At 39.3% G+C, this 24,175-nt stretch overlaps 1 protein-coding gene across 1 annotated transcript; it reads right to left on the minus strand.

The window, feature by feature from the left end:
* Window positions 1-10: 10 nt before the first annotated feature.
* Window positions 11-23,872, minus strand: LOC139940619 (TBC1 domain family member 14-like). The gene is made up of 11 exons (XM_071936959.1): window positions 22,191-23,872; window positions 14,278-14,529; window positions 12,280-12,362; window positions 11,736-11,853; window positions 10,527-10,714; window positions 9,250-9,335; window positions 8,578-8,649; window positions 7,755-7,883; window positions 6,151-6,260; window positions 5,661-5,764; window positions 11-5,248 (listed from the first exon to the last, which is right to left on the minus strand). Exons 1-11 carry the CDS (start codon window positions 23,522-23,524, stop codon window positions 5,061-5,063), a joined length of 2,664 nt encoding a protein of 887 aa, XP_071793060.1. The 5' UTR covers window positions 23,525-23,872; the 3' UTR covers window positions 11-5,060.
* Between the last annotated feature and the right edge of the window lie 303 nt (window positions 23,873-24,175).

Below are 24,175 nucleotides of genomic sequence, written 5' to 3' on the forward strand. Positions count from 1 at the left end.
TCTGTATAATATATACATTCAAGTATAATTTCCTTTATGTATTTTTTCCTGTTTTTTCATTCAGTTATATAAATGAGAAACTTACAAAAGAATTACTGCTTCATCCTTAATGCACTGATACATATTCAGGTACAGACCAAAAAAATCAACTGAAATTCACAACGATTATTTGTTATCAAAAATATAAAAAGTCTTTACAGCAAAGAGGAAATCGTTTTGGTTCACCAAATTCTATTTGACATTTGAGACTAAATTTGTTTAATACGTCGTCAACAAGAGATACAAAGAAACTGAACTCCTGGCCTACTTCAGAACTTCTGATCACATCTTAACAAACATTAAACTAGTTCAGGGGAAGAGTTCTTGAAAGGAAGTGGTGGTTCTGGTTTTCTAAAAACACGTTTTTGTTTTATGTTATGGACCATTCTGGTACGAGCGACAAATTCTGGTCACCCTTATAACATCAGGGCTCAATTTCATAAAGCTGTTAAGCAAAAAATGATGCTTGAAAAAATTTATCTGCTAAGCAAATATTAAATGAGGCACCAGTGACTTCAAGACCTTAGAAATATATTTGGAGGTCTCGACATCAAGCATGTGAAAGCACACAAGTTGGTGTGACAAGGGTGTTTTTTCTTTCATAGTTATCTCGCAACTTCGATGACCGATTGAGCTCGAATTTTCACAGGTTTGTTATTGTATGCATGTTGAGATACACCAAGAGAGACGACTGGTCTTTGACAATAACCAATAGTGTCCAGTGTTTTTAACAACTCATGGTATGGTGTTTGACTTCATTATTTAGGATTATAACACACCTCTTGCTTGTTCTGTATTCTGGTTGGCTGAAACACGGTCACGTAGGATGAACTACTATAGGCTAGTGAGCGCGCGCATGTTTTGCGGGAATAGTACCAGAGCGGGCAATAGTCTTTTAATATAGTGCCCGCGGTAACAGCGCCCTCTCTTGACATGAACCGTGAACAACAACTACAAAACTCCTTTTTCTGTTATTTGACATTTAAGACTGAGTTGTGTTATAAAACACATATTGACTGGCATAATTCGGTAACTAGTGTACGTCTATTCCCCCTCGGGCCTGTGAGTGACCAGAAGAGGGGCCTTAAATAGGTCGCTCTTCTAGTCACTCAAAAGTCCCTCGTGGGAATAGACATATACTAATTACCTCGTTGCCAGTCAATATGTGTATAATAATGTGGTAGGAAGTGAGGAAGGATGTGGGAAGAAACTGTGTTTGAACAGCGTTGCGGTGGCAACAGCCACTTATGGATGTGAAAAATTTCATGAGCGCCCCAATGTCAATTTCATTTTTGTGATCTGAAAATTTTCAAATAGTCCTTTCTGAAAATGGGGGGGGGGGGGGCGGGAGGACATAAAAGTCTTTAACCTCATGTTAAAAGAATGCCACTATGTTCAGAACCCTTCAAATTGATGCACTTATCATTTTTTGTACGGAGAACTTTATGGTTCAATCCTGAATTTTGATGAGCCTTAGGGAGACTGAACTACCTCTTTATCACCCGACCATTTCTTACGTGCGCCTCTCTTGTCTATTCATGCCCCTGGGGAGGATTTCACAAAGAATTAAGACTAGTCTTATCTCAAGTTAGGACAAGTTACTCATCATATATTTGGGTTGCGGTAACACCATGTGTGTATCTACTTGCCAGGTAGAGTTTGTTCTTAGAGAACTGTCTTGCTTAATTCTACTACCGCGGAGTAGATTGTTCGGGTGTTCGGGAGATTTCTCAGTTCTGAAAAGAACTGTCCTGCTTATTAACTATTACCTGGGCCTATGGTAGAGATAGTAACTCATCCTAACCTTAGACTAGCCCTAAGTTTGGACAATCATTGTGAGATCAACCCCTGGATTCACAGAAACATGTAATGTATAAAAAGCCTTTGTCAGAATTGGATAAAATCTCAGTATTCGTCATTCAGGCTGGTATTATAATATCACAAAATAATTATTTCTATTTACATTGTACACAAATTACAACAGAAAATACTTAGCCCTAAACAAAGCCGAATCCAAATTGAAATTTCAGGTGAGCGAATTATTTGGATTACATACAAATTGAAACTGCATTTCCAATGCGATGAGAATTGTTATTATCAAGAATTCCGTCCCTGCGACTATAACTGTCTGTTTTGGAGGTGGAAACATTGTGACAGTTTTTCCCCCAGTTTCCTCAGCAAACGGAAACGGAATTCAGCTGAAATGTTCACATAATATGACTTTCATGTATCTGGTAATTATATCTCAAGAATTTTTAAGAGCTCAAATCACAAAGATATCAAGGTTGATGTTGCAGTTTTCACCACTTTAAGTGACATTTCCAAAATGTGTCCGATTTAATTAAAGTGTGGGTAGCTTTGATCAAAGCTTTAGAGGATCTATAAAATATTTTCGTTGGTCATTTCATTTTTTATTTTATATGAGCCACGCTACTCGTCCGAGCTACCTTCCCGTCCGATCGAGCTGCGTATGCAAGAGTATCACTGTATACGTGTACTCAGCGAACCACGGCCTCCGCATGCGCAGAGTGGTATGAGTGCGGATGACCTGCACACAGCAGTTGTACGGGCGTTGCACACTGCTTCACACATTTCGCAGTATATATGGTTGGACGACGTCTTTTTCGGAGTGAATAATGCAACTGTCTTGAGGAAGCGTGGGGAGACAATTATTTTTGAGAGCAGTACCATTTTGAGGAAAAACAGCTTTGTTTGCAAATATCTATGCCTAAAATAATATACAAAATTTCAATTCTGCCTTCTGTTTTCACCAATAATATCATAAATCACAATAGACTCGACTCAGTCAGGCCAAACCCATTGCGGGGGAACAAAATAAAGATTTAACCTGACTGACTCAAGTCTACTACTCTGTTTTTCATGTGCAAATATCAGTATAAATAATTGCATTGATAAAATATAATTTCATACAATATATCATTCATTTTGAGCATACGAGGTACAATCCTCAAATCTTGTTTGGTCTAAAACCACTATCTCTGATATTGTTTAAATTTTAATACTTTACTGTTTACATATGTACCATTTACTATACAGATTCTATCAAATTAACTAAATTCAAAATTGTTTTATTAAAAGTATTTCATGATTGCTGTTAAACTCATTTGATTTAAAGAAGGGCTCCATTGTGCGCTGTTTTCCTTGTGCAACATTTGTTTCTGCTTTTGTAACTTTTTTGTATTTTTGGTGGTGCTTTTTAAACCTGTGCGAGCAATATAATTTCTTCTTTCTGGAGAATACTAAAATTTTATTTTTATAAACCCAATGGTTATAAGAGATGTTAAATTTGCATCGGGATAAAGAATATTAACTTTTTGTTGGTTTTAACAGCGATGTGTGTTAGCACTGTATATTCAGTACTTTCCCGAGTCCAGTGAAAAAATATCACAGGCATTTTACTCGGGTGGGATTCGAACCCACGACCCTTGCAATTCTAGAGCAGTGTCTTACCAACTAGACTACCGAGGTTGCCTGGTAGCTAGAAGCAGTTCGAAATATTAGTTTGTTTTTTGTTTTTACCCATATACCGATGTGTGTTAGCACTGTATACTCAGTACTTTCCCCGAGTGTTGTGAAAAAATATCACAGGCATGTTACTCAGGTGGGATTCGAACCCACTGGGTTTATAAAAATCATAGCTTTTTAATAAATGACCTCCTTGAAACTAACCTCTGAATAATACAACCCATAAATTATCTGTACAGTAATTTTGATGATGTAACAAAGCCTCTTTGCATAAAATCTTTGCCGAAAAAAATCATGACGACATTTAACCTCCGCCCGCCCTAACATCCACTTACACCATGCTCTTTTCAATTTTTACAAATACCTTGTGCAATTCCGATACATTTTTGCTAACACACTCACACACACAAAGCATGTAAAAAAAAAAAACGTACTTACACCAGTACAAAAAAACTACAGCGAACAAAGTCATTGACAAATAAGGGAAACTCTACAACATTAGGGCTAGATTGCTCAGTTGGTAAAGTAGAGCGCCCGTACATTAATCTGGAGGTCGCATGGTTAAAACCTGATCTAGTCAGTTTGTATTTGTTCAACTAAAACTTTTAAAGAAATTTCCCCACGTCAGTTTCCCTCCTGTTTGATACTTGAAAATTAACAGCTACAGGAAAAGTTAATGGCTTTGGATCTTGGCTGTGGCTGCTGAATATGGCTTCCATTTAAAAGTACAGACACAAGGGACCTAGCCACAGCCATGACTATCATAGAAACATTGGTCTATACTGATCCATTAAGCTCTGCCCCATTGCGTATTGACCAATCACAACCCATTGCGCCACCAAAAGTCTGACAAAATAAAGTCCGACATGTGTGCGCGTATGCTTGGCGCGCGCGGCAGAGTTGTGCATTGGAGAGGCTCACATATTCTAGCTTACACATGCACCATGGTTCACCAACGACTAAAGACCAGCATTAGTAACCAAACTGATATTGGTGTGCAAGCTTACACTAGTCTCTAATGCAAAACAAAACCAATCAATACATTTACAGTTCTCAATGTTAAATTTATTAATTGGTTCTAGGCTGTCGGGAACATAATTATTTTGCTCTTCCGGCTTGATTTCTTTTTACAGCGATTGATGCGATTATTTTCAACTCGGGTCATAATAATTAAAAAAAAGCGACTGACATGTTCCAAATAGTCATAGCTCAAGTGCAGCATAATCCTACAAAGCCTGGCACTGACTGTTTTTTTTTGTGTCATTGCAAGGCCGACCAAGTCGAGGCCTTCATGGCGTGGAGATCCGCGATCTGCGTGTATGGCAAAATGATCATCGCGTGACACGCGTGTTTGGCAAAATGGCAAGACGTCAGTGCACATAGACCGTCTCTGGTATGTTCATTGGTCAATTGCCCTACTCGCACACAAAAATGGTCTTAGAACGAAACCGCACGCACGATGAGACACTCAGCGTTCTCCGGATTCTATTTCTTAGACTGCCAGTGGCTCGTTGGTCTTAGGCTGATTGCAGACGCTACTGATTGTGACTATTGTTAGCCATGTGATTCGTCAACACCTGACTAAACTTCTTCTGATGTATATCGATAACTTCAATGCTCCTAAAGAGGACCTCACACTCGATGAGCGGGAGCTTGGTGAGGAACTGAGCGATTTGAATGAACTCTAAAGAAAGAAGGATGTCCTCGTAGAGATGGAGAATACCTGGTAGGAACAAACAAAGGAAGAACATTCAGAATGGAATGTTGGAATCAAGTAAAAAATAATCATGTTTGTTTAATCATTTATTCTTTTGTATTAACTTGAATATTGAATAAAAAATATATAAAAACAAATTTTAAAAATAAGTAACCAATTTAAAAATGTTTACACTTTTCAGTAGTCCGACACTATTGGTAATTACTCAAAATAATTATTATCATCAAACCTTTCTTGATTACGAGTAATGGGGAGAGGTTGTTAAGAAAAAACATTGTGAGAACCAGCTCCCTCTAAAGTGATGTAGTTTTCGTTTTCGAGAAAGAAGTAATTTTCCACGAATTTGATTTTGAGACCTCAGATTTAGAATTTGAGGTCTCTCCCCAGCCGGAAAGCTGCAATCCTGGAATCGACTTACCTAGAGCTGTTCTGAAAATGAACTCCTCCCCATCCCTGAAAAAGACATCTAGGAAGCGGCAGGCAACGTCTAAAGGAAGTGACTTGGTATATAAGGTGTACATCCTAGTAACACAGCAAGAAAAAGAAAACAAAATCATCGTTTAGTTTAAAGGAACACACTGCCTTGGATCAGTCAAGTTGCTTTTGAAAAGCGTTTTTAAACCGTTTGTTATGACATTGGTTAGATAGATAATTTAAAAGTAGAATACAATGATCCACACAACCATGCCTCAAAATTGCACGGTTTTCCTTTTACAACGCGTAGAAACACGGTCGGCCATTTTAAAGAGTAAAAATTTTGACTCCATAAAATGGCCAACCTTGTTAGGTTGTATCGTAAACTTGAGTGACTTACCAGTCAATGATGTAAAGATCGGGGGTAAGGTGCTTAAAATGGTTCTTAAAATGGTTGACCGTGTTAGGTTGTATCATAAACTTGAGTGACTTACCAGTCAATGATGTAAAGATCGGGGGTAAGGCACTGGTTCTTAAAATGGTTGTACAGATCAGGAAGATTATCCTCAAAGTATTCCTCGTACGTATCAAAATACGACTGCATCTGTGTGTGGTCCCAAGAATGAGAGGAAATAGTGAGTAAAACATTAGAGCACAAATCTCAATCAATCAATTAAATAATCATTCAATCTATTAATAATCAATCATTCAATCAATCAATCAATCAATCAATCAGTCAAACAATTTATAATCATTAAACAAATCAACCATTTAGGATTCAAAAGAAATCTTATAGTCAATAATTTTAACCATCAGTCAATCATAACCAACCAATGAATCAATATAAATAATAATAATAATAGGAATAATAATGAATATTTATATTGCACAATTTTCACCTATATAGGTGCTCAGAGTGCATGAAAAGAAAAATATCACTAAATATGAATATAGAAAAGAGAAATAGACCAGAGCTTAGAGGGAATGTATCAATCAAATATTCAATATATCAATCAATCAATCAATCAATAAACATCAGTCAATAAATTAGTAATTCAACCCATCATTTGATCAAGAAACAAATAAATCAATCAATCAATGAAGCACAATATCAATCAATCAATCAGTACATCAATCAATCAAAGAACAAAAATCAGACAAGATATAAATTATGTAATCACGTGTTATCAAGTAATATATCAATCAATAAAAGATATATATTAACCGTCAATCATTTTATAAATATGTCACAAATCAATTGGTCAATAACTGATCAATTAATCAAACAAACAATCCATCAATCAAGCAGTAAATAAATCAAACAAAATATCAGTTAAACTGTCAATCAATATAGAAATCTGTCAAATCAATCAGTCATTAAGTCAAAATATGAATCAACTGATCAATTAATCAAACAATCAATCAATGAATCAAGCAATATATCATTCAATAAAAAATACAAATTAAATCGTCAACCATTTTGTACATATGTCACAATTCAATCAGTCGAAAAGTCACATAATCAATCAACTGATCAATTAATCAAACAATCAATCAGTCAATCAAATAATGAAGCAATCATTCAATTAATCAATTAATGAAACAATCAATCAGTCAATCAAATAATGAAGCAATCATTCAATTAATCAATTAATGAAACAATCAAACAAACATTGAATTCATGAATAATCAAACATTCAATCAAACAATCAATAAATTAAACAATTAATCAATCAGTTTGTGATACTAAGATTAAGTGTCAAGATGATGTCACACAAATAGAAGAAGATCGAGATGGGAGAAGGAGTATCACAAAATTGTCAAAACACTAATTTTCTGGACACTTTTAAATATTGTGTGAAGTTAAACTCAGAGAGAAAAAATGTGCGGCCCAATTTCATTGTGCTGTTGAAGCAAACAATATTGCTTGAAACATTTAGACTCAGCAGGAATGAGCAGGATACCAGTCCCAAAATGTATATGTGACATGGTAATCGGGTGCTATTGAGAGGGTGTGGAAGACTGGGTACTAGACCACCAAGCAATCGGGTGCTAATGAGAAGGTTAGAGAGACTGGGTACTAGACCATGAAACTTACCACAGGCTGATCTAGACGGAAGAAGGCAAGTTGGCAAGACTTGTTGAGAACATTAGCAAAACAGCAGAAAGCATCAGCAGGCTCTAAGTACAGCAGAAATACTGCTGCGATGAATGACATACCTTGTACCTAGAAGTAATCATTGAATCGCAAACAATTAGAACTCCAAAATTGGACAGGAGGGGGGGGGGCATTGAGGGACCTTTGGTGTGTTTTGGCGGTCGTAACCAATAACTATTCCAGTTGAATTCGCCACCGATTCGCAACTTGCTACCGATCGGTCTAGGAACACCGGGGCGAACCCCTTCTCTTTTCGAAAAGTGCACTGGGTTCTTTTACATGCGTTCGTCCCATCCGAAGGACAAAGCAATGGTTAAGTGTCTTGCTTAAGGACACAAGTGTAACAGCTGGGGATTCGAACCCACACTCTGCTGATTAGAAACACCAGAGTTTGAATTCGGACACTTTCACACAATGTGGGTTTGAATCCTGGCTTAATCAGTTGCAACACTTGTGTCCTTGAGCAAGGCATTTTACCATAGTTGCTTCTCTCCACCCAGGAGTGCAAATGGGTACCCACGAGAGCTTGGGAGTAACCTACAAGGGACTTGCATCATGTCCAGGGCAAAAAAATAAATAATCTGAATCGTTAAATGCCAAGGAAACTGGATATAAAGCTTGGCCTGCTGAACCATTATGGCACAAAACAGACTTTGGTGATTCAGCATCATAGTTTGAGACCACTCAGCCAGAAGCTTATTGGTTCAGAAAGAGAAGGACAAACTCTGTGTTCATTTAATCGACAGTTAAAGAAATTACTTACATAACCAATATCTGGTCTGTAACATGCATAAGCACCTAATACACTGTGAAGACGGTCAAAGTAGGGACCTCCCTGTTAGACAAACAAAAAGAAAAGATAATCATTCAAAGGTCACAAGTTGAGGTCGGCTCGAAAAAGGGAAGGTATACGTTTAGCAATCACTCCACTTGTTTGAAGACACTGGACAGTATTGGTAATTGTCAAAGACCAGTCTTCTCACTTTGTGTATCTCAACATATGCCTACATGTTTAACAACGAATCGGTGAACATTTGTACTCAATTGGTCGTTCAACTTGCGAGATAACAATGAAAGAAAAAAACACCCTTGGAACACGAAGTTGTGTGCTTTCAGATGCTTGATTTTGGGACCTCAAAATCTAATTATGGGGTCTAGAAATCAAATTTGCAAAAAATTACTTCTTTCGCTGGTTTTCCTTTCACACACAGCGCGGCCAACTCACCGACAGCGCCCGCATCGCCCGTAACAAGAAACGTCTTGCATCAAGACTAGCGCGGAGTCTCCGCTCACAATCAGTTATAAACACTGGTCATTATCAACGGATTAAACACCCCCACTAACGCGCTCTCCACAAATAGGAATAACGAAATTGTCCAAGGTATTTATGAATGGTTGTTTAAATCATGACTCCAAAATTAAAAAGTTGTCTTACCTTTTGATAAATACACAGATGGGGAAAAGTACGAGATACATCAAGTCGGATAACATCAACACTGTCCTCTCTGCTGGCCTCATGAACTGTCATAAAAATATAAAAATAAACAAGGTAGTTTGATTATATATTTGGCTTTTAGTATTATTTATTGGTATTATTACTGTAGGTTTTCTCGGTCAATTTCGGAAAATGAGCAGCCAATTTAACCACCGAGCTTTTCTTTTTTAGCAAAATTCAAATGGTATTCAAAGGGTCATTCGATTTCGTTTTGGGATTAGTCAAATGTAATGTTGCGTCATTCGAACTAACAAAATAATCATTCAGTTTAACAATTCATCAAAGCAGCATTCAAATGTGCAGCCCTTCTTGAGGCATGTGTGTCATGAAAAAGAATGACGCTACGCTAAATTGAACAGAGTGCTTAAGGAATTTGACTTGACTCAAAACGAAATTGAATGGCCAAATTCTGAATTTGAAACGTAGTAACAACTGGAGAGGCAAAACTGCTTTAATTCGAACTGCTCATTTGTCGAATTTGACCGAGAAACCTATATTAAGTATTATTTATACAGGGTAGCCCCATCAGTCTAAGAACACGGTTCTCCCTGGGGACCCTGTAGAAAAAGCAAAACACAGAACAAGAGAAACAAAAACATGTACATGTATAAAGAACAACCCCCACAAGGGCAACAACAGCACTCTATACCACCAGGAACAAAAGCAGAGAAAAACAAGGCAACAAAAGCCACACCATGTGTGTATCTGCTTTTCAAGTAGATTATCTTCTTCCAAAAACTGTCTTGCTTAATACTCAACTACCACGGAGTAAATTTTGGGAATTCGGGAGACTTCTCAGTTCTGAAAAGAACTGTCCTGCTGGTTAACGAAAGGTAGGAAATCGGCTGGGACTACTACATTGGTTTATAGTGGATCTTTAAAACTTTGCCACCGCGGAGTAAGGCCTTAATTGGTCTCAACGTTTTGACTAGATTCCACGTGTCAGTTACGCCCTTTGCAAAACGGAAAATGGCTTTGCCTTCAAAAGATTAAACTCCAGCGCCCGATTTCATAAAGCTGTTAAGCAGAAAATACTGCTCGAAATATTTTTTTGCTAAGCAAAAAATTGAGTAAGGCACCAGTCACAACAGTGTAAACAGATGCTATGTTGGCTGGTAATCTGCATCTATTATGCAATACTTATTGTGCTTAGCAAGATTGTGTGCTTACAGGCTTTATAAAATTAGGCCTAGGCTTGGGCAAACCCTTAAGCTTACCTTCTTCGGCATCTTCGGTGTCCGGTTCGCTAAACACCTTAATCCTGTCCTTCGCCCTCGCTAAGAAGATCTCAAAGAGTTCTGGGGTGATGTTGAGTTCGTTACCGATGGCCAACATCCAGACTTTACCACGGATGCTTGGTGGGATCCCCTGCCACCACATGTCTCGAGTCTTCTTACTGCCTTTGCTGTTAGGGTTCGAACAGTTTGGCAAAGTCAGTGTCAAGTTTAAATAACTGTTGATTTCCAAAGATTACTTTAATAATAATAATAATAATAATAATTTGGGGGGCTAATCGCCCTTACTCGCAGCTAGAGCTGAATTGCGAAGGTCGCCACTACAACGTGTTTGAGAAGCAGGCATGCAAGGGCGCCTTTGGCTGCTAGCCACATCAACCCATTATGACCACAGAGCACAGCCAAGATCAAAAGTGTTTGATTTTTTCCTGAGGGAGGAAAACCGGATAGTCTGGAAAACCCTAGTGGCACAGCAGAGAACCAACGCACAACTCATCTAACATATGGCCCTGGCCAGGAATCGAATCGGGGTCACCTTGGTGAAATGCGGGCGCTTTACGCACAAGCCAACCGTGCCACGAGCGGATTGCATTGAGGATGAAATATTATTTGTGTTTATCCCTACACACTGAAATGTGTTTACTAAGCACTGGGTACTCCGAACTTTCCCATTTTTGTTTTTAATACTTTTTTTTATTTCTTATATTTCACAAAAATATTCAAGAGAAAACCGTAGAATGCTCCAGAATGCACAGTAGCACTTTTAAACCAAGATAAACACATTATGAAGACCTTGTTTCGCGCGCTTCCGCCACCTTCATAATGATTCAAGCGAAGACGTGACAACGCCTATTTTTGTCTTTGTCTGATTACAGGAAACAAAATGGTGCACCGAGTGTAAAAAAACAACTTGCCGTTAGCCTCTATCCTTATACGACTCATTTAAGTATTAGAGAGGGTCACATTGGTGGAACTTTGGGAGAACCTAAGACCCAATTTCATGGCTCAGCTTACCGTTAACAAAAAAAGGGTTGGCTGTGAAATTTTGCTTGTGCCTGTGCATTATTATGTGCACAGCTTTTGCATTATTTTAGCTTGCACAGTAAGCGGAGAATGGTGATGGTAAGCGCAGAAGTCAGCGGTAAGCAGAGCCATGAAGTAATGATATGTATAGGTCTCATCTCTACTTACACAGTGTCCCATCCCTTTAAGATATCCGCTTGCCATACGTGCAGCAATGTCTTGATTCCTTCCTCGTACTTGAGCTGTTTGGCAAGTTTCTTCATCTGCTGCTTGTAAACCTTCATCTCTGTAGAAAGCAAAATACAGGAAGGGAATTTCAAGATAAAATTAAGGCCTTCCTACAATCCCCGTCCTCAATACTGGGCCCCCGCCACCCGCCCCCCCCCCCCCTCTTTATCCCCGATGCAAATTTAACATCTATTATATCGTTGCAGTACCCGCTGCCAAAACTTAGGATTCGAACTGCCTCTAGCTACCGGGCAACCTCGGTAGTCTAGTTGGTAAGACACTGCTCTAGAATTGCAAGGGTCGTGGGTTCGAATCCCACCCGAGTAACATGCCTGTGATATTTTTTCACAGAACTCAGGAAAGTACTGAGTGTACAGTGCTAACACACATCGGTGTATGGGTAAAAAAAAAGAAAATTAATATTCTTTATCCCCGATGCAAATTTAACATCTAATCTGGTTTTGGAGGGATTTCAGACCTGTACCTTTTTGTTTAGCTCCTTTGACCATCTCCTCATACTGCTCTTTGTGTTTTTGTTCCTCGTCTGGGTTTTTGGCTGGCAGATTCCTGAAATATTAACAATATATATATAAAGTTTCATGTAGACTTCTCAATGTCCCTTACTTGGTTTACCTGCAACTTGTTCAGCAGGCATGATACTTCACCGAGGCAACCGAAGCAATTGCCTCCGTGCCCCCTGTCATTTGCCTTGGTGCCCTTCAAATCCTATCAGTAGAAATGTACAATTTCCTCATAGGGTGCCCTTTACCGAGGAGAAAATGCCTTGGTGCCCTTGCCCTTTCAAAAACAATGCATACAGGCCTTGTTCACACTGCTAAAAATTGTATTCTTGAAATAAGAAAAACATCTTATTTTGAGAAAATATATCTTGTGTCACTCCCTTAAAAGAAATATATTCTCAAAATTAGGAAGTGACATAAGAAATATAATATATAAGAAACATTTTTACCAGTGCAGCCAACAGGGCCAGTTATTTATGGACACTCTTTCTCAAACTACATACACCATGCCCGATATGGAGCCCACGTGAAAGGGCAAGGGCACCAAGGCATTTTCTCCTTGGTTAAGGGCATTCTATGAGGAAATATCTACAGTAGTATTTCCAGGGCTCCAAATAAGCTTGGGCGATACCACAATATTATCGAATATCGTGATACTAATTTGGAAACGATTTCGATATCAGATCGATTTGGTTTTAATCAAAATATCGATATATCGCGATATCGATTAAGTATCGCAATATCGCGATGTATTTCCTAGCTTGCACCCCATAGGTTTGGAGTAAAACAAGAAGAATAGGTCATTAGAACACCTCTCTTATGCTATGACTGTCTCTTCTACAACTTTCGTTGGCGACATATTGTGAATAAAATAAATGAATATTGCCCAAGCTTAGCTCCAAATTTGGGGTATGTAGGCAATCGCCTTCATTGCCTAGGTGTGAAGTACATGTACTGTACCAGGCCTATGTTCATCAGGACAGATTGGTTTATATTCAGGAAACTTTCTGTAGACTCAGGGAGAGTGGTTGGCGCAGCTCTGTAACGGTTAGCTTCGCTTGTGAACCATGGCAATACACATTCTTAAGCATCCTATGTACAACCCCCCCCCCCCCTTCAACCTACGTCACAACGCATCGTGTCATGTACTATTATTGCACAAACACAATCTCCATAACATTACATCATGATTAGCAAGTCAAGCATGAGTGGTTGTTCACGCATGGCCAGTCGCTGTATCGCACACCCCACTGGTAGTAGCTGGCGATATAAAGTTCACGCCTCAGGGAGTTTAGCAACTCTAGCTTTTCATCACGTCTGACGCTTTTAGTGATTTATTCCAATATCGTTTCCTTGATCGAAGAATATCATTGACTTCTTTATTATCATTAAGGGTTCGCCCTGGTGTTTCTGGCTGTGGCTGCTAAATGCGCCGTAGCAAACCCTTATTAGGTGCTACATAATTGGGTCTCATAATTCATCACTTCAATATCTTTCTGAAAGTTTGTATTTTTATATACTCAGCGCCTTGAGTACCTTGTTTGGTAGACACTGTGTGCGCTATATAAGACTTCAATATTATATATTTTTATAAGTGTCTTTTGTGAAGTTTGGTTGATACATGTATGTACAATGTACATAATGTACATGTAGGCCCACATGAAATAAACTGTTCTTACAGTAGGTCAACATATTTTTTGTCCATGCATGTCTCGACTACTTCCAGTGGTCTATTCTCTAGGTTCTAGGTTTGTTGTCAAAAAATTTTAATTTACAGAGGTCTGTTATTAAGGATCTACATGTAGGTTGTAATGTAGCTTTTTTTGTCAAAGAATTTCAACTTCTTAGTCTATTTTGAGGGTCCAGGTTCTAGATTTTTTTTCCCAGGGAAGTCAACTGAAAGAGGTCTATTCTTGGGGTTAAAGGTTGTGGGAAATTTGAGTTCAAGAATGTCAACTTACAGAGGTCTATTCTCGAGGATCAACGCCGTCGTGGAAGACGCAGGCCTCATACCCGATTGCTTCTTCCGCCAGTTCAAAGACAGCGAAGGGGGGTGTGTCTTTCCCTTAGGTGGGTACTCTACATCAAACTGCTTACTCTGTACGGCCTGTTTAGCAGGACTACGGCTGAACAGCTTCCATCCTGTGCCTGTCGGCCCGTCAGCCTGCTCGACAGCTACAGATTTACCCGACGATTTCCATGGAAATAGATTTCTGTGGTTGGCCAGAGGAAACATGGTATACAAATTAGTAAAACTGTTTAACACGTAGGCAACTGCGGTTGGCAAGAGGAAATATAGCACACAAATAAGTAAAAATGTTCAAGCGTTTGCAACTGCATATTGGTGCCGACCCTCAACCCTGAAACTTGAGGGTATTTAATCAATTTAGAGGCCTGATACTACAATACATGGAGGCAACGGAAATGTTTGCCGAGGCAACGGAAACGTATGCCTCCATGACCCCGGATCATTGCCTTGGTGCCCTTAAAATGCTCCAGTAGAAATGTGCAATTCCCTTTGAACCAAGGATATAACGCTGTAGTGCCCTTTCATAGAGCTGCTAAGCACAAAAATTTGCTTTAAAAGCATGAAATTTCTTCCTTGATAAAAACAGGATTACCAACCAAATTCCCATTTGTTGGATATTGCTTGTTACTGGTATTCAGCTGTTAATTGCTTACCCTGAAAATCATGTGAAAATTTGGTTGGTAATCCTGTTTTTATCAAGAAAGAAATTTCATGCTCAGCGAATTTTTGTGCTTAGCAGCTCTATGAAATTGGGCCCAAGCCTGTTGGGTATTTACATATATATGTAATCAAATCAAAACAAACGAAAATGACGAATGAAAACAAATAAAAACAAATTTTGTTTTGGGTCAACTTTTTGTTGACTGCTGATATCCCTAAACCATCTGGCAGCCTTGAACATTTGCCCATTGGTTTATGTTTCCCTGGGGTTAACATGAGCCCAAGTCTGGAGCATTGTCAAATCACAGCAGGGATCCACAGCATGAGTTCAACACTGAAATGCTGTGAAAACCATGTACCAAATGGTCCCATGGATAATTTGTACACCTGATGAGAAAAATTTCTACAGATTTAAGGTCATGGGTTTCAGGGATTGTTAAAAAAAAAAGTGTCCCGAAGTCTTTCAAGTGGGGCTTTAAGAGTATACCGTCATCAAAAGAATTGTCTTTTTTTGCTCAATTTCGTACAGCCCTTTTTCACATGGGGCATGGCTAAAATATGGGGAAAAGGTTACGAGACTGATACAAGACTGCAGGATTTGTAGTTCATACTTTTTACTGGACCAAAATTGTTTCCACAAGACCAGATTAAAAATGGTTTTAAAGACTTTCCACAAAGCTTTAAAACATGAAAACTCTGTTTATTGGGAAAGATTAAAGGCCTGGAATTTCACCTTCAACCATGTTGAAAAGGGCAAGGCCATTTTCATTTAGCAAAGGGCACTTCCACTGGAAAATCTTAAAGTCAATGGGAAACTTTCGAAGGCACCAAGGCCACGACCAAGGCTAATGGAGGCCATGGCTTCGGGCCTGCAGGTATAACCTGTAAAGTATTTTTTGAGGATACCATATTTCAAAACAAATTATTTGTTAGAATCTCGCCATTATTTGACATGAAAACCTTGTAAAGTGTCATTACCCCAGCTGAGTTTGGAAGTGAGTTCTACTTAGTGGGTGTGTCAGGACAGATTGTGTCACCCTGGTGTAGTGCAACACTTTTTGGAATAACAGAATAATTTGCACGCACCATGCACACTGTCAATACCTCAACAACATTTGTTTCCAGGATATTTTGTTGTTAACAACAGTTGTATTAAAACTCACTCACTGGAAAGAACTTGGAAAGAAATGATGACTGTATTTGACAGGGTTTACCCTAAACGTGTTCAGCGACTATCAAGTCCGTGGGACCGTGGGTCAATTTTACAAAGAACTTAATGTTGGACTAGTCCTAACTTAAAACTACATAGTCAGTACTATCTTACATAAGACTAGTCTTAGGAGATATTTAAAACTTAAGGATACATGTAGTCCTAAGTTAGGTTAAAGGGAAGGTACACGTTTGGTAATTGTCAAAGACCAGTCTTCTCACTTGGTGGTTTAATTACCTCTTTCTCATAAACTACATTACTTCAGAGGGAGTCGCTTCTCACAATGTTTTATACTATCAACAGCTCCCCAAAGCTCGTTACCAAGTCAGTTTTTAACGTGTACCTTCCCTTTAACTCATCCTACACATGTAACTCGAGATAAGACTAGTCTCAACTCTTTGTGAAATCCACCCAATGATGTAGCTTGCCATTTTACTCGACCCCAGCTTTTTCAACTGGTCCATAATGCGTTTTATAACAGGGGATGCTCTTCACATCTGAGCTTGCCGGCCAGTGGTGGATTTCCTGAAACCCGGCGATTATTCCTAACTCGAGTTAGGTCGAGTTAAGGCCCGGTCACACAGGCCCCGATAACGAGAACGATAACGAGAACGATCAAAATGCACGCCCTCGATTGGTTGAATGAGCGTGGGCGTATTCTGCGTGGAGCATTTCAACCAATCGAGGGCGTGCATTTTTATCGTTCTCGTTATCGTTCTCGTTATCGGGGCCTGTGTGACCAGGCCTTTACTCATCCTAACTCAGGATGGGTTCAATGCGTCATAACATCTATGAATACAGAACTTAAAGGTAGTGGACACTATTGGTAATTACTTCTTTTTTTTGTTAACCACAACCCTCATGTGCTTCTGAATGTACACAGACAAAAATACATGACCACATACTTCATTTTGTTAATTTTTGGTTTTTACCCATATATACCGATGTATGTAGCACTGTATACTCAGTACTTTCCCGAGTCCTGTGAACAAAAAATCACAGGCATTTTACTTGGGTGGGATTCGAACCCACGACCTTTGCAATTCTATAGCAGTGTCATACCAACTAGACCACCGAGATTGCCCGGTAGCTAGAGGCAGTTTGAATCCTATGTTTTAGCAGCGGGTACTGCAAACGATTTAATAGATGTTAAATTCGCATCGGGATAAAGAATATTAATTTTTTGTTTTTACCCATATACACCTATCCCGAGTCCTGTGAAAAAAATCACAGGCATTTAACTCGGGTGGGAGAAGAAAAAAAAATTAATATTCTTTTTCCCCGATGCAAATTTAACATCTATTAAATACTTCATTTTGTTACTACTATCCAACATTCCCCTCCTGTGTCACACTTTTGCGCCCATTAGCATGATTAGTGTGGAATTGCCCACATGTGTATGAACGAGCACCCTGCAGTTTGAAATGTAAACACACCAGGATGTTTTTCTCCATGCAAGGGTAAAAGATCAGGTATAAGGTTCATATGAAATGAGGCTGTGAGGCCATGATAAAAGGAAAGCTACATTCCAAAGGAAAGAAAGAAAATCTGAGTGAAACGAAAACTGGCCTCAGTGAAGTGTACAAAAAGTCACAGGGGAGCTTGCCCATGGCAGTGAACATACATTCAGATCATATTGCACAAAGAGCAATCCTGCAGGACTTCCACTAAATTTCCATCAAATGTGAAAATGTTCTATTAAAGACAGTGGACACTATTGGTAATTACTCAAAATAATTATTAGCATAAAACCTCACTTGGTCTTCAAACTCAGTCTTCAAACTCTTCAACTGAAAGTTGTAGGAGAGACAGTCATAGCAAATAGAGAGGTGTTTTAATGACCTAATCTTCTGGTTTTACTCCAAACCTTCAAGGTGCAAGATGTCTCAGCTAGGAAATACATAGCGATTTAGCAATTTTGCGATACTTGATCTGTAGCGCGATATATCGCGATCTATCGATTTCGATTAAAACCAAATCGATCCGATATCGAAATCGATTCCAAATTAGTATCGCGATATTCGATAATATCGTGGTTATCGCCCAAGTTTACTGTGGTCCAGTTTAAAATTTGAGCCCTGCCCTCCGTCAATGCCATAGAGATTTTCAAATCAAGGACCAAGAACTCCACAAAGTCTTCTCTGGAAAGAGTAGTACGTGTGTACACTGCTAACATTCAGTGTTTACTGTTTTATGTCATTGGTGTATAAATGAAATTGTGTACAACCTGGCTTCCCTCTAGCCTATCAAAGCGATCATGGTAACCTCAGTAAGGTCACACATCCATTAGGGTCCTTATCAATGCTTTAAATCTCTCCAACTGTGATTGAAATTAAATTAACAGACCAGACCCTTGGCTCATCCAGATCTCCCAGATGCTCATTATACATTTTTTATACACATACATTTGTTAGTAGATATTACCTGGAACAAACGTCATCGAATAAGAAGAAGTGACGTACATTGTAGTTTTCGAGAAAGAATTAATCTCCACGAATTTGATTTTGAGCCTTCAGATTTAGAATTTGAGGTCTCGAAATCCAGCATCTGAAAGCACACAACTTCGTGTGACAAGGGTGTTTTTTCTTTTATTATTATCTCGCAACTTCGATGACCGATTGAGCTCAAATTTTCAGAGGTTTGTTATTTTAAATGCATATTATGTTGTGATGTACCAAGTGAGAAGACTAGTCTTTGACAATTACAAACAGTGTCCAGTGTCTTTAAAACTTTCAAATGATGTTCTAATTTGGCCCAAGAAACAATGCAGTCTTGTTGGCAACTTGGTAATGTTTGAGCAATAAGCAAGGACCAGCATTGACTTTCGGAGCCAATGCGATTTTTTCCCCCCAAGATAAATGCAAGCAGGCAAGCCATTTTCGAAGCTCTGATTGTTTATTGGGGTTTAAATACCAAACACATGTGTGCCTCTGTGAAGTATACTTCAGTGACGGGTGTTTATAATAAAAAATACTGAATTTATTTGTAGTGCCCGATCCAGGTTCTTGCGCTGTACACTTTACATGGTCTTTGTCAAGCCTGGGCTTAAAGCCATTGAACACTTTTGGAACAGAAACAAAATTAATTCACAGATTTACAAATAACTTACAGGGTTTACAGAAGGTAATGGTGAAAGACTTCTCTTAAAATATTATTCCATGAAATGCTTTAATTTTGAGAAAACATTCAAACAATATCAATTCTCGATATCGAGAATTACGAATTTATTTTAAACACATGTCATGACACGGCGAAACGTGTGGAAACAAGAGTGAGTTTTCCCACTAATTTCTCCAGACTCCGATGACCAATTGAGCCTAAATTTTCACAGGTTTCAGATTTTCACAAGTTGTAAAACACGAAGTGTGGGTCTTGGACAATACTGTTTACCGAAAGTGTCCAATGGCTTTAAAGGAATTAATACAGGCTGGATTGATCTACAGAATAGAGTATAAACTAGTTGCAGACAGTTTTTTAAGTTTTATGTGATTAAATTAACCATACACTATGAAATATCAAATCTGTGAGACTTTCTGTTGTGTGAGTCCATGCGCAAGTTTCAGCAAGTCTTTAATTTTGTGTTTTTATTTTAGATTTTCAGATACAGTTTTCACAAATTTGACTTCATTTCAGAGAAAAATATTTTATATAAAAAAAATGGTTCTACTGTAGTTTGAACTTCAAAAATAATTGCTTTCAGCCTCAAACTAAACAAAGATGTCTTTGAACCTTGCCAATCCTGTACCTTTAACGTATTTTTATGCGCCTGGCTCAATGAGTCACAGAGAGATGACAGTTTATAGTTTAAACTAAAACTGGCAAAACCACAGGGTCTTAAAGGCAGTGGACACTATTGGTAATTGTCAAAGACTAGCCTTCACAGTTGGTGTACATATATCTCAATGCATAAAATAACAAACCTGTGAAAATTTGAGCTCAATCGGTTATCGAACTAGCGAGATAATAATGAAAGAAAAAAAACACCCTTGTCACACAAAGTTGTGTGCGTTAACATGAGGTCTCGAAATCAAATTCGTGGGAAATTACTTCTTTCTCAAAAACTATGGCACTTCAGAGAGAGCCGTTTCTCACCATGTTTTATACCATCAACCTCTCCCCATTACTCATCACCAAGAAAGGTTCTATGCTAATACAAATTTTGAGTAATAACCAATAGTGTCCACTGCCTTTAAAAGAAACAACTACAATAAATATGCAGAGGCCAACTGGTAAAGCCATATGACAAAAACTTTCCCACGCTCCAAATCATCAGAATTTTGGTAGAGTTTGATTGATTCAATACATCATCCCCCTCCTCAATCCTCAGAGGCAAAGTAAGTAAATAAATGCGTACCTTTGGGTTTCTACCAATAGGCCCTACCAAATACTGACTACAAATACCTTCAACAAACATCTACTATATCGTTGCGGTACCCGCTGCCAAAACATAGGATTCGAACTGCCTCTAGCTGCCGGGCAACCTCGGTAGTCTAGTTGGTAAGACACTGCTCTAGAATTGCAAGGGTCGTGGGTTCGAATCCCACCCGAGTAACATGCCTGTGATATTTTTTCACAGGACTCGGGAAAGTACTGAGTATACAGTGCTAACACACATCAGTGTATGGGTAAAAACCAAAGTTAATATTCAACAAAATCATACAGAAGTTACGGAGGATGGGCGCAGGCTTTGAGATAATAATCAAGTTGGGACTATCACATCCTACAATGTAACCTTCAACACTCAGGAAGTAACATTTGAACTACTTCCAGATTGAAGACATATCCTTAAAGGCGTACTTTCTCAGAGTTTTTAGCCAGGATTTGGTATAAGGGTGTCAAAACTTGCTAACAAATTCAAACCCGGGTGTCCAAATTGTTCACGACAGATAAATCAGAGTGTCCAAATTTAAAACAGGGTTTTCAAAAGACACCCAAACAGTGCACCGTTCGGCAAAGACTATGACTTGACCTTCCTTTCTTAGTGATTGTAATGTATGTAAACTGGTTGTGGACTTAACACTGAGTGGTAGCTTAGAACTCAGTGTTAGGAAATGACATGGGGAAGTCCCTTCTTGCATTGCAATATATGTCAACATCACATGACCAGCGAGATTTGTACACTGCTGGTAAGCCACTCAACACTACAGCATGTCAAATTATTTTGATATGGCATTAGTTAAAGAGATGGTGTGCCACAACTATTGAACGGGCCCATTGATTGGGCACTCCCAATTAGAGTAAGACTGGTCCTAACTGTGGATTGGCCAGTCCTTTGGCTGATTCAAAATTCTCTGATGACATCACTAATTTACTAGATTGCCAGTACCCGTACCCGCGCACATCATGCACACACAAACTAATTTTTAAAAAGTGGCAGTGTATGGGTTTTTTAAAGAAAAGTTTTCTATTATAGCAAGTTTTATTAGAAGCTCTAAGAACTCTTACTTTCTTTAAATTGAGCAAAGATTTATTGTGGGATCTGTGGCTCGATACGAAGCACTTTGATTCATCCCTGAAAGACGAGTTTTCAACAGTGCCATCATGGTGATTTTTATTCTTGCCAGTGTTGTTTAAGTGTTCTTGACTTGAGGCGGTGACTTGGACTCGAGTCGGGGACTTGGACTTTAGTCGCCAATTCCACCGACTTGCGACTTGACTGTGGGGGAAAATGACTTGTGACTTGACTTGACTTGAGGGAAAAAAACTTGTGACTTGACTTGACTTGAGCAAAGATGACTTGCGCAAAGACGACTTGCGATTTGACTTGACTTGAGATAAATTATTTGGTTACAACACTTGTTATTTCAATTTATCACACTTTGTTTAGCAACTATGAATGATTCACAATAATGAATGATGCAAATCATAAAATGAGATTTTGTTGAGCCCTTTGTGATAATGGTAACCCTCCAACCTCCCACCCAACAGTTTGGGGGATGGAGGCTTACAATTATCGCAACTATCTCCATACGTACCTTGATAAGAACCCAGCTAAGCCTCTCTTCTTGGGTTTGGCTCCTTGGGTCGCAAAGGCCCAGTGATCTCCTGTACTTGTTTGATTATGAAGACTCACTTCCACAAAGCCTGGCTCTAAGCTTTCCCTCGTGTCGCTAAGATCGTCCGTGGCAAGAGATGATGAATAGTCAGTGCTCAGGCTTGAGACGCTCGTGAACGAAGCCCTAGATCTGAGCTCATGTTGAAGGATACCAGACAGGCGGGGGTTCTTGGAGTCAAACTGGCCCTCTTGTGCCAATCCGGAGAGAGTTTCTTGAAGCTGATCCGTAGCAGCCTTGCCTGCTTCGGTGAATTCTTCAAGAAAACGTGGGGTACTGGCGGAGGGAGTTGTTCTAAGGGAGTGAGACTTATCCGGGGAGGTCCATCTGGGGCTGTTTGCGTCAAGATTAAAACAACCTTCGAGTGATTTGGGTCTTTTAAGGTTAGAGCTAACAAATTCCTGGGGGCTGAGAGTGACAACATCGATGGTCGCAGGAGACGAGGGATTTTCATCTTGGAGTTCAAGTTCGCCCAAGATATGCTCCTCGCTGCTTGTTATGTCCAACACTGCTGGATGCAAGTCAGTTGAATGGGACTCTTCATCCGACTCTGACAACGCAGTATTGGATAATGTATCACTGTTTGTTTGAGTTGAGGGCGCTACAAATGCGTCCAATGGGTTCTCTGCCCCATCCCCTGGTGTCCGTTCATATTGGTGTCGTAATACTAAATCCTGATCTGAGATTATTGCATCTTTACTTGTTGCAGTAGTTGTAAGTCCACTTATGGCAAGATCCCTTCTTATTGCTGAACATGAACTAGCCTCGGTAGCTTCCATTGAGTTTGACGTCTCTACACTAGTTCTTTTGACCGATTCATGATTCACAGGCGCTGCAGAGAGACTTGGAAGATCGCCTCGCTCCTCAACTGCCCTCGATGAACTTGGAAAGACTTTTCTTTTCACTATTCTTACTTCGTCTGCGGACTCATCTTTAAGACTGTTCTCAACACTGTTCGATCCCAGCTCCACCTCTTCAAAACACAAGTCCGAACCTCCATTTATCTTATGGTGTTCTGGTTGGGTTCCTAGGCTCACAGAGACAACAGTAACCTGTGAAGGTGGTGCCTTGCCCATGCCTATTGACAGCTCACCGTGCTCACCAGTTTCAGCTGCAGAAATCTCTTTGACCTTTCCAACATTGTTACTCATCGTGCTGTCTAACTCTAATGTTAAATCCTGCACCCTTTCCTCTAGTTTTAATGGCATGTTATCAATACTGCCAGTTACACTTCCAGTTCCACCTTGGGAGTCCATGGCTAAAAGTTGTCACAGCCCAAGGACATTTTCCTGTCAGAAATTACATGTCAACATTGTGGTATTTGGATTACACTTCCGCATTCAGCCATTGTGTTTTGTAACTCAAAACAGCTGGGTTGCAACTCAATCAATTTCCGATCGGCAAAATCATCAGTTTCACGAGAAGTGCCCATAGATCAACAGCAAAATATGAGAAACTGCACCCATACTCAAAAACATCAATACTTGGTATTGACACTGACTTCACTCATTTTCCAGACGAGAGATGTTGTGAATTTGCTTGTTTCTTACCACAAGTTTTGTCCCTTTCCACTGCTGCTGCGTGCACCTCGTCCCGTGTTCTGCCATTTTTAGACGGTCAGTGGCTGGTACTGTGTAATCAATCATAACAAATGCATGCAATGAATATTGGAAACCAGCGTGACAGACAGAGGGCGTTTCTCTGGGTACATCGATTGGAGAGGGTGCGTGCAAAAGGGGCGGGGCGATGTCGGGGAGGGGGGGCAATACATAGAACAAGCTTGTGTATACCTCCCTACCCCCAATACAGAGGGGACCCAAACATTGCGAGAAACAAACAAGAATTCCGAAAAAGTGTTTTTTAATTGTTATCGAAATCGAGGTAAACTTTCCAATTTTAAAGGTGAG

Source organism: Asterias amurensis, chromosome 8 (assembly GCF_032118995.1).
Source record: "Asterias amurensis chromosome 8, ASM3211899v1".
NCBI classification, from domain to species: Eukaryota; Metazoa; Echinodermata; class Asteroidea; order Forcipulatida; family Asteriidae; genus Asterias; species Asterias amurensis.